Source organism: Zea mays, chromosome 7 (genome assembly GCF_902167145.1).
Source record: "Zea mays cultivar B73 chromosome 7, Zm-B73-REFERENCE-NAM-5.0, whole genome shotgun sequence".
Taxonomy (NCBI): Eukaryota; Viridiplantae; Streptophyta; class Magnoliopsida; order Poales; family Poaceae; genus Zea; species Zea mays.
Genome location: NC_050102.1, coordinates 136,083,102 through 136,094,775, shown reverse-complemented (window position 1 = coordinate 136,094,775; position 11,674 = coordinate 136,083,102). Strand labels below are relative to the sequence as shown.

Sequence of the window (11,674 nt, the reverse complement as noted above, 5' to 3'; positions counted from 1 at the left end):
TTCTGTATTTCAACTGAGTGACTACTTTTATTTCAAATACCTTCTTAAACATATTGTAGTTCACAAAGTAAGGTGTACTGATACTGACCTTATTCAAATAATTCCATGTTGCATTTTTGTCTTTCAAACATTCATTATTCCATTTGTAATTTTAGGATTTGGTTTCTATATCATCACATAGTATTGATAACTATACTACTTATGACCGCTATATATTTTTAGAACATTTCCACCTGGTTATTTTCTTTCTAATTCAGAAAACAGAGAATAAATTACATACTTCGTCTATTCTGATGCCTGTTCTAATGTCTTGTGTCTCCTCTGTTTATACCATTATGGGGACGTTGGAGGCTGGAGATCAGAGTCATTGAGGGATGGTGAACCTCCATTCCTCAACTCACCTCATTCTTTTTTTTGCTACTTCATCATGAATTATGGTCATTCCTGCTGCTGATTTCTGAGCATGCCCTCCGTTTGTTTTTTCCCTATTTATTTTGGTTTCTTTCTATTCTTCACTGTGGGAGACTTTTCGTCGACTTTCACCATCACGTTCATTCACCTGTCCATGTGTATCTGTTTTCATTGGAGATAAGATTGTTTTTGGTCAATAACATGCACTTTCTAAAGCTAGATAACTACAATTAGTTGACCTATGAATTGATTTGTCAAGGAGATTTAAGCTTTTTGTTTTGTTTTCCAAAATAGTTTTTTTCCACGCACAAACAGTTCTGATCTAGGCCAGTTAACTAAAGTTAGTTGAGCTATGGATTGATTTGGCGAGATCCATTAGGTGGCTTCTGTGTTGTATTAGTGTTATGATGATATTTTACCACATGTATATTATAGTTATGTTTGTTATTTTATATCTATGTTCTATACTAATTTTTAACTCATGTGTCCATTTCTCTTTTTTGTGTGTGTTAGTGTGAGCAAGATTGTAGGCCTAGAAATGAATAACTGCTAATAGTTACCATCAACTCAATAATGTAAGTTTGTTAATGTTATCTCCTAATTTATTATTTTGGAACATGTGTAGTAGTATCTGCAAATTCAGTAACCAATATGGTTTTTTTAGATGAAATGACAAAAAAATATGAGTGTTGTTAACCTAAGATCGTTGTTTCCATGGTATAGTGTTATTGATATACACATGTTTTCTTTATTATATATTTTCTTTGTGTATTAATATTTTATCAAATAATTTGTGTGCCGTCGCATCGCACGGGCATCGTACTAGCCAGCTAATAATTTATTAGCAAACTAACAATTATCTTTAGCGGTTTAGGATAGGAACACAATCTTGTAAACTAATTTATTGAAGTTGTCATATTTTTTTGAACGAGCTATATTATAGACAGTCACACAGGCAGTAAGAAATTAATCATGAGCGACACTACATGGGCCATTACTTGAGGCCCAAGAGACTTCAGTGTGGGCCTAGTAATTCTATCTGACCCAACACGTGGGTCTTCTCCACTGCTGCAATAAAAATGCCTCAAGCTGCGGCCACCCGCCGGGACCAGCCTCGCCGCCGCGCGCCAAAACCCTAACCCCTCCCGGCGTCCGCCCCTGCCGCGTGACGGCCCCAGAGATGGGGCGAGACAAGAGCCGTCGTCTATACGGCAGCCGCCACTTCCGGCAGCGGCTGGTGCTGGCGACGCTCACCTCTACCGCTGTCACCATCGAGGACATCCGCTCTGGGGACGCTTCGCCGGGGCTCCGCCCTTACGAGGTCTCCCTCCTCCGCCTCCTCGACAAGATCTCAGACCATCACACCATTGACCTCAACGAGACAGGCATGGACTTACCCCCGTGAGCTTGATTGTGGTTGTGCGTTCTGCTTTTGTGTTTGGTTCTGGGGGTGCAGGTGCTTATGGTTGTGTGGTGCTTGCAGGAACGAAGCTGAGGTACCGGCCGGGGGTGATTATAGGGGGAAAGGGCCTTGAGCACGACTGCGGGGTGCACCGGGGTATTGGATACTTTCTTGAGCCACTCATACTGCTTGGTCTATTTTCGAGGGCCCCTATATCGATTCGGCTTAAAGGTGAGTGTCTCATCTGTTTGTGCTGTGCTTTAAGTGTCAGGCCAAATGGATTGCTCCAAAGAATTTGGAATTTCTTCGTGATTGTAGCTGCAATAGAAATTGTTTGGTCTGGATTTCGTTGAAGTGGTTGAATTGTGCTAGCGAAGTGTCAGGGTGCTGGTTGATACCCTCGTGCTATTCCTTTTGGCACCTTTATTCATTAAAAATAAGTCAGAGAAATGAGATGGAAATCATCCTAGTGTACATTTTGCAATACCTGTTGTTCGGACAATGCACTCAGTGGCCTACATGCTTACATGAAAGTTGAATGAAAAGTGTGCCTCCAATGCCTGGCTAGGTTGTGAGCTATTTTGATTTTCTTGGCCTATTTTTCTTGCATACAAAGGGTCTAGGTTGTTAGCTACTTTTTTGTTGCTCAGCCTAATTTCTTACATACAAAGGGTCTTTCTTTGTTGTTGGAGAATCCCTAAGAGGTCGACATCTTCAGACTCCTAGCTGCTTGATCATGTTCTCTTTTCATGAAGTTGGTTGTCTGTAATATTATTTACCTGACCGAAATCGAGTGCATTCACCACCTACGTTGCCTTGATACGGGATATGGATATGTGATATGCCGATACCCTGATATGGCAATGTCTAAAACAAATAGGATACATGGATACATATATATACATCCAAATGCAGAAAATAACAAAGTATTTATAAATCAGACATTGGTTGTTTGTTACCTGATAAATGTGAATTGTCCATGTCTGCTGTCAGTGTCCATTCTCCAAAAAAGCATGAACATTACATAATTACAAACAACATATTAGTAATAGAGTAACAAAGTAACAGACAATAGACATTTTGAATCATTTTAAAAGGTGCATAACCAAGCCAAGAGCTGAATACATAACACAAAGACACATAGCCACACAATAATAACAATTCAAGGTCACAAACATAACAAGTTCACACTTCACACATCACAGTTCAGAAGTAGCAAGGCACCAAGACAACCAATACAACATAAAAATAAGTCCACAACTAGCAAGTAACAACGGTGCAACACAATGAAATGTTTCCTCAATGGCTCAATGTGTCCCTGCCGAAGGTCCTGCACCACTAGGATTGAGAAAGCTCAAGTTCAGTCATATCATCTAGAATTGCCTCCAACTCAGGGACATCAAGTGATAGTAGCTTCCTAAAGAAAACCAGCACCGCCCTCAAACACTTCATGGCTATCTCCTCCAACATCCCACATTCTTGTTGGACCACTTGAATATTCTTCATATTTTCTTGAAAGGATACACAGATTTTAGTGCACAAATAACAAATCCTCTGCACGTTCAGGCTTTAGCCTACAACAAAGAGTGCAAACGATCAAACAAATTGTTTATATGACAAGAATGGTGATAAAATAAATACTAGAGACAGGTGTTAAAATAAGCCACATTTCTAATTATCTTCTCAAGGATGGCTGTGTGATGTAGTGTTTCATAGTCTGAAACTAATGTCCTGCTTTTAGGAATCACTAATGATACAAAGGATCCTTCTGTGGATACTTTCCGGACAACAACCTTGCATATGCTCAAGCACTTTGGTGTTCCTCTGGATGGTTTCGATCTAAATATTGACAGCCGTGGATCTCCTCCTCTTGGTGGTGGTGAGGTGTTTCTCCGGGTTCGCAATATAAATAGCACATTGACGGTGCGTTTCATTTTGGTTTCCTTTTGATTATATCTCAATTCTTCTGACATTGACACCTGATGATAAATTGATAATTACATTCACAGGCAGCAAATTGGGTAGATGAAGGTATGGTGAAGAGGATAAGGGGTGTTTCGTTCTCCACTAGAGTATCTCCACAGTTGGAAAACCGCATCATTTATGCTGCACGTGGAATCTTCAATCGTTTCATTCCTGATGTTCATATACACACGGATCATAGATCTGGTTCTGCTGGTGGGAGGTACTTTTCCTTTTCCAATCCTATTGAATTTTGATAACTGCACTCTTTCGTGTTGTATCTTATAAGTGGCCACTCAGAAATTGGCCAGTTCTTTTCATCTTTTCTTTGATATGTGGCAGGTCACCAGGCTATGGTGTATCGTTAGTTGCTGAGACCACTACGGGATGCCTGCTCTCTGTAGATGTCACTGTGAGTTATCCTAGTGTTGATGAAATAAATGAAGAATCTGAGAAGCCTGAGCTGACTTCTCCGGAGGATCTTGGTGTTCAAGCTGCATCAATGCTACTAGAAGAGGTGGCTCAAGGAGGTGTTGTTGATTCTACACATCAGGTCTGGGCTTTTATGCAAGCATTCTATGTATTTCTGAATTTTGCCTGGTGTTAAGCTCGATGATAGCTGTATATATTGTTATGGGCTCAGTGAAGCTTAGACAGGAGTACAGGACAGTGAAGCATTTTGTTCTTTTGGACTGTTTGTGTCTACTACAGACAAGCTGCAAGTTCTACATGGCATGTGGATAACTAGATATGATTTTTTTCAACGATCTACTTTCTCTTAAAAAATGTTGTCCTCTCTTGGACTGACAGTGCTGTACATTTATGTTTGCCCATCTTAAATTGCTTGTTGTCTATCCTGATGATATTCCATGCATAAGTTACAGATGCTTTTGTTTAGTGATTTTATCTTAAATGCTTGCAGGGCCTCCTATTTATTCTGTGTGCTTTATGCCCACCGGATGTATCAAAGGTTCGTGTGGGACAGTTGACTCCATATGGTATAGAGACACTTCGAAACATCAGAGATTTTCTTGACGTCAAGTTCATCATCAAGCCTGATCCCAATTCAAACACCGTTACTTTAAAATGTGTTGGCGCGGGAGTGAAGAATCTTGCTCGGAAGATTTCATAAGCAACATGACCATTAATCTGATGAAGGATCCATGCCACATCAAGAGACTACTATGAGACCCTATTTGTAACTGCAAACAACAGTGTAGGAGTTTCCCTTAGCTGTTACTGCTGAAATTCTATTCGAGGTCCATGATGTCTTAGACATCACCGATGTACATCAGTATTAGAATGGATTGTTCTGATCATGATGCCCTGTATTGTCGACACATTTTTGCATCACATTGCTTCACTCCAACTATGCCATGACATGCTGATACATAGAAATGAAGAAAAGGTGACAAACGTCCAGACTAAATGTTTGTTTTACCATGTGCATTTTGTTTGATCAAATTGTCCTGTGGGCTTTGGAATCCACTTCTGGCATTTTGTTTGACCATGCTGTCCTGTGGACACATGAATTGGAGTTGCTCAAGGCACGCTGGTGGCGGTGAGCAGTCAGGTATCACCGTACCAGTAGCAATTACAGGCCGCGCTTGTGGCACTCTAGTATCATGGGGTTATCGGTAGTTGTTACAACAGCGTAAGGAACCGTTCGTTTGTCCACAAATGGTATCAGGATTTGTTTCAGCTTATCAAAACTTATACTACCTTAGTTCTCGAATATTGTCGTTCACTAGTTTATTTTTAAACTAAATCGTGACAAATAAAAAAGAAATTCAGCTAGGTTTTGTTCTGAGCCTCCAATCTGTAAAAACCGAACATTATCTCGGTTCTCGAATATTTATCGTTCACTAGTTTATTTTTAAACTAAATCGTGACAAATAAAAAAGAAATTTAGCTAGATTTTGTTTATTTTTAAATTAAATCGTGACAAATAAAAAAGAAATTCAGCTAGGTTTTGTTCTGAGCCTCTAATCCGTAAAAACCGAACAGGACGAAAAATCCAGATCAGACACAGGACCCGGCCACGGGACAGGGATGCAGCGGATGCTAAGCCGTGGGGTTGTCGGCAGTGGCGGATCCTAGCTTATGGCTACCAAGAACTCACTGTAATATCCGATATAAACTTCACTAACATTACTATAAGATTATTGAAACAGTTAGATAACCAAAAATATGCAACCTGTGAAGATCTAGAGCACTTCTGATAAAGCATAGATCAGTACATAGATCACTGATTTTACTGACAGACAGACATTGAACTCGGAAGCATTTTGTGAAGGCAACAACTCTAAATTGTACATAGATCACTGACAGAATAACCACTAATTAAACCCAGCCTTATTCATGATACAGGTTCCATGCAAAATCAAACCCAGAACTCCAGATACTACTAAGTTTGTCATAACCACTAGACTATAAACCCTTTGGCAGTAGTATGTAACGTAAATGGTTTATATGGGGTAATGGATACCAATATTTTTGTTTGATTGAGCTCTTTCTAGTATTAATAGGTACTACTATTCAATCCAATTATAACTAGTAACCATTACCACCGGTAAAAGATCCTATTACCATTCCCTTAACAAGGCCTGAACCAAACAGGAGACTCCTATTATTTTGACATCAACACGCATGGATTAGCATGAGCCTCTACAAGGCCCTAATTAAACCGTGACTAGCACAACTATTTCCTAGACTCGCGCTTATTAATTCCACGTCAGTATCAACGTCCAAGCCGCAGTCGCTACTGCATGCAATGAATATTCCAGTCAGTACCCCGGCCTCGGCCTTATTTGTGACGTGATGTACACATTCCAAAAGACTTGGCCAAATTTGAGGCAGAGTTCATTGCTGAATTTGTGACGCCGTGCTCTTGATTGGCCTGACAACTCAGAGCCGGCCACTCATCCATTCGTTTCTTCCAGGTCCGCCACTCCATTTTCACCACATATGCGTAGGCAGATAAGCTCCGTTGTCTCTTTTCCAATCTTTTCGCTTTCGCGTGGTTCTCCGATCCTCAGCTCCATGCATTCAGAGATACGCATCCATGGACGCTGGTGGATTACTCTTCTCGACACGATTCCGTCGTCTGTTTGGATTGAATTTGAACCATGAGTTGTACACCACGACGAATAGGCTACTACTTACTACAAGTAGTAGTACCACCTTGCGTGGGAGCTTGTTGTATCGCATTCATTATTGTTATTCACTGCCATCTGCATGCTTAAGGGATATTAAGTTTCTAGAAACTAATTTTTAGTACCTTTATTTTATTCTATTTTGATCTCTAAATTACTAAATACAGAAACTAAACCATATTTAGCAATTTAAAGAATAAAATAGAGGGACTAAAAATTAATCCATAGAAACCAAACACCCACTTAATAATCCGAGGCTTATATGGTTACTGATTTCTCCTTCATTTTTCGAATGTTATTTGGCCGGCTGGCTACGAAAAATGAGGAAAAGGGGTAGGAAGTTATTGCTGTTCTTTATTTAGTCATGTGACAGTCTTGTAAGCCGCCTACAAAAAAAATGAAGAAACGGGTAGTAATATATGTGTTCTGTGCTCGTTTCTATGTACTCCCCTCGTCCTAAATTCAAAATTCGTGTTAGGTTTTTAATGGTTTCATATAATAATTGATGTATGTGTTTTATACATGTATCTAGATTTATCATCATCCATTTAAATATACGTATAAAAACTAAAAGCTAAAGCTCACTACCAGACACAGCTCCTTTGCCGAGTGTCTCAGACACTCGGCAAATGCTAGTTTACACTCGGTAAAGGCTTTGCCGAGTGTAACACTCGGCAAAGAACTCTCGGCGAACTGTACATCGGCAGCGGTCTCTTTGCCGAGTACTTTTTGTCGGGCACTCGGCAAAGAATTTGCCGAGTGCCATTTGACACTCGGCAAAGAAAAGTCACCGTCACGGCGCCAAGTGACGATGACGGATCCTTTGCCGAGTGTCTTCTCTAGCACTCGGCAAAGAGACCAATTTTGCCGAGTGCCTGCTATCACGGCCCTCGGCAAAGAAAGAGCCAGTAGACCCCACCGCCAGTTCCTGTGCCGAGAGCTCTCGTAGGCACTCGGCAAAGGAGGACTCTTTGTCGAGTGTCTAGTGGATCGGCACTCGGCAAAGAGTCCTCCAGTGGGCCCCTTTGCCAGTCCCTTTGCCGAGTGCCTTGGCAACAGCACTCGGCAAAGATGTCTTTGCCGGTTCCCAGGTTTCCTTCTTTGCCGAGTGCCATGGTCAGTACTCGGCAAAGATGGTTTTACCGGTTCCCAGGTTTTCTTCTTTGCCGAGTGCCATGGTCATAGCACTCGGCAAAGCGACCCTTTGCCGAGTGTTACACTCGGCAAAGTGACCAAGATGTCCCTTTTTTATTTGTTTTTGCTGTTCCATCCAAACAAACAAAAGATATATATCATTCACATCACATTATATATCAATCGCATCACAGAATGAACACATTTATCATCAACACCATATATATCACAAAGTCTCACTAATATAAGTCTCACAAATATAAGTCAGGTTCATCACAAAACAGATATAAGTCTGGATCATCACTAACATCACCAAGTATCTCACAAGACCAAGTCTAGCCAAACATCACCAACACTCACAAGACCAAGTCTGGATCATGAACGAGGTGGGCATCTGGACTGGTTCGGCGAAGGGCTGGACGAAGCATGAGGGTTGTTCGACGCCGCCGATTGACCCTGCACAGAGAAGAGATTGTATGTGTGAGAACATATGAATATATATCATGCAGTACTAAAATTTTGATACTCACAGGAGTAGTGAACTCAGCAGGGTCAGTTGCAGGGAACAACGGAGGTGGTGGAGCATGACCCTGTGCGGCGCCAAGGCTCTGCATGTACGCGAACATCTCCGCCATCCTCTTCTCCAGCTCCTCACGTTGCCTCCTCTCATCATCTAGCCGAGTCTGTAATATTTCGCCCTAATGTTACGATAATGCAAAGAGAAGATATATAATAATCAATGAACGATGAATAGATAAGGAATAACCTGGAGTTGCTGGATACGATGCTGTGAGCTGTCCTGCCGAGGTCGTATGGCTGGGCTCGCGCTCGTGCTCCTTGCTCGCACCTGAGAGAGAGTGGGAGTGGAGGACGAGTCGATTGCCCCATCGACAATCCAGTACTGCCCATGCCTCTTGCCTCCTCCGACCCTCATGAGGACATCTCCGTTGATGTCCTCGGTCCTTGGATCGTAATCTGGCCCATGGACCTCCTTGGCCATGGCGGTGTACTCACTCAAGCGACTGTGGATGGCGGGGTTGGTGTACGCCTCGGGCCCATCATCCGGGTTGTAGGTGACGTCGGACGTCGCCTTCCCCTTGTGGGCCATAGCATATGCCGAGAACGTGGAGCAAGGCGCGCCACCATGTGCCGCCGACTGCGAGAAAACCAACGAGATGGTTAGAAATCATGTCTAATCGAAAGTTATATACCTAAATAAAAAAGAGCGCGTACCCATGCTTCCGCGTATTTGCCCAGGCTGCGGCTGCCTTGATGGTGGGAGGGACCTTGCATCAGCAAACATCGTTCCCGGCTAGCGTTGTGCGCCTCGTCCCACTCAGTCGAGCACCACCTCTGCACCATCTGCTCCCAGCAGTTGAGAAACCTTTGTCTTGTCGTGAAGGGGTTTCTGTGCCGCGTCAAACATGTCGTAGAATGCCTTTGCGGTCGCCTCTGGCTCGTCCTCCGTACGTCCTTCGGCGAACTGTGCCTCGTGATAGTCGTTCAACATGTCCGCTACCCTGACATCAGCATCGTAATCCTCGACGCGTTGTCTCACCACCTCCTCTCTCGTGCGATGCGCTTCACCATGGAAGATCCACCGAGTATAGTCCGACGTAAATCCATTCTTCCAAATATGTTCTACCATGGTCTTCTTTGGTTTTCTTTTCCGGTTGTCACATTTGCTGCACGTACAAGGGACTAGGCTAGCTCCTTTAGCAGCTTCGCCATATGCCCGTTCCACGAAAGCATCGGTCTTCCTAATCCATTCTGGGGTGACATCATTACGTCGAACGCGGCCCGTGTACATCCACTCACGGTCCTTCATCCTCTAACATATATAACCGAGTATAGTTTAATATAGACATGTAATGCATGTACACTACGTTCCTACCTTCTAATAGGTGATGATAGGTCCTAATCCCACCCGCGGTTACGTAGATGGAGTTAGTTTCCATGCTCTACTCCGATCCGAGATAGAATTTCGGCAGCACCTCCCCGTTGTTCTCCGGATACACGTCCTGGCAGGGAGAGTGTACTATCCGGAGAACAACAGGGAGGTGACGCCGAAACTCTATCTCGGACCGGAGTAGAGCATGAAACTAACACCATCTACGCAACCGCGGGCTGTCCAAAAAACATGGACAATTCGAAACTGATATATTTGTAGATATGCAAAGATCTGCATATCTACACCATATCTCTTTCGAACGGGAGACGACTAACTGGGTTACGTGATCTACGACCATGATGCAGAAATAGAGGTTATACCTGAAAGGGAAATGTGCCCTTGGGCCATTTCTAAGTATTTTGGTGATTGAGTGCCAACTCAAGTGCTTAAAATGTGAATTTATGCAATGGATGAACAAAGTGCAAATCAAGAGCAAAGGTATGTTTCTAAGTCTTAGTACATTGGTTTTGTGTACTAATATATTTGTCTAAGTGGTAGAAACAGAAAGAAGAAGAGAAGACTTGGCTGTGTACAGCCAAGGGGCTGTCTCGGTCTGGGGCACCGGACTGTCTGGTGGTGCACCGGACAGTGTCCGGTGCGCCAGGCTGCCTCGACCGAAGATGCCGCTCTCGGGAATTTGCCGACGGCGTACGGCTAAAATTCACCGGACTGTCCGGTGTGCACCGGACTGTCCGGTGAGCCAACGGTCGGCCGAACCAACGGTCGGCCGCGGAATCTGCGCGCGACACGTGGTCTGGCCAACGGTCGGAAAGTGGCACCGGACTGTCCGGTGCGCCAGATCTGCAACGGTCGGCAACGGTCGGCTGCGCTGTTTAAGGAAATAAATCGGGCACCGGACAGTGTCCGGTGTGCACCGGACTGTCCGGTGCGCCCGATGACAGAAGGCAAGGATGGCCTTCCAGATTTGTTCTCAACGGCTCCTAGCTGCCTTGGGGCTATAAAAGGGACCCCTAGGCGCATGGAGGAGGACACCAAGCAACCTTAGAGCATTCTTGATCATCCACACTCAGTCTTTGCGCATTCGTTTGTCATTCTCATTGATTCGAGCTCGTTCTAGTGTGAACTTTGAGATAGTCTCTTGAGCTCGTTTCTTGGCCGTGTGTGTGCGCATTTTGCTGTGGATTTGTGTGTGTTGCTTCCCTCCCTTACTCCGTGCTTCTTTGTGAAATTCAATTGTAAGGGCGAGAGACTCCAAGTTGTGGAGATTCCTCGCAAACGGGAAAAGATCAAAGAAAAGAAGAACACCGTGGTATTCAAGTTGATCATTGGATCACTTGAGAGGAGTTGAGTGCAACTCTCGTCCGTTGGGATGCCACAACATGGAGTAGGCAAGTTTTGTACTTGGCCGAACCACGGGATAACCATCGTGTCATCTCTGTGATTGATTTCTTGTGACTATTGTGTCTTGGCTCCTCTCTAGCCACTTGGCAATTATTGTGCTAACAATTAACCAAGTTTTTGTGGCTATAAGTTTGATTTTTACAGGATCACCTATTCACCCCCCCCTCTAGGTGCTCTCAATTGGTATCGGAGCCGTTCTCTTCAAGAAAGGGACTAACCGCCCGAAGAGATGGATCCTAAGGGGAAGGGAATCGTGATCAACGACAAGGAAAAGGAGTCCTTCGTCAACGAGCCAAA

At 43.5% G+C, this 11,674-nt stretch overlaps 1 protein-coding gene across 1 annotated transcript; it reads left to right on the top strand.

Moving 5' to 3' along the window:
• Window positions 1-1,522: 1,522 nt before the first annotated feature.
• LOC100191832 (RNA 3-terminal phosphate cyclase-like protein) lies at window positions 1,523-5,201 on the top strand. The gene is made up of 6 exons (NM_001137256.1): window positions 1,523-1,796; window positions 1,895-2,044; window positions 3,555-3,736; window positions 3,823-3,998; window positions 4,118-4,328; window positions 4,698-5,201. The coding sequence occupies exons 1-6, from the start codon at window positions 1,592-1,594 to the stop codon at window positions 4,905-4,907; spliced, it is 1,134 nt and encodes a 377-aa protein (NP_001130728.1). The 5' UTR covers window positions 1,523-1,591; the 3' UTR covers window positions 4,908-5,201.
• The last annotated feature ends 6,473 nt before the right edge of the window (window positions 5,202-11,674 follow it).

What these genes read in the sequence shown, in the direction of transcription:
- LOC100191832 (NM_001137256.1), top strand. Translation starts at nt 1,592, where the DNA reads ATGGGGCGAGACAAGAGCCGTCGTCTATACGGCAGCCGCCACTTCCGG. An exon ending in CATTGACCTCAACGAGACAG is followed by an intron (nt 1,797 to 1,894) that starts GCATGGACTTAC and finishes TGGTGCTTGCAG; the next exon opens with GAACGAAGCTGAGGTACCGG. An exon ending in ATATAAATAGCACATTGACG is followed by an intron (nt 3,737 to 3,822) that starts GTGCGTTTCATT and finishes TTACATTCACAG; the next exon opens with GCAGCAAATTGGGTAGATGA.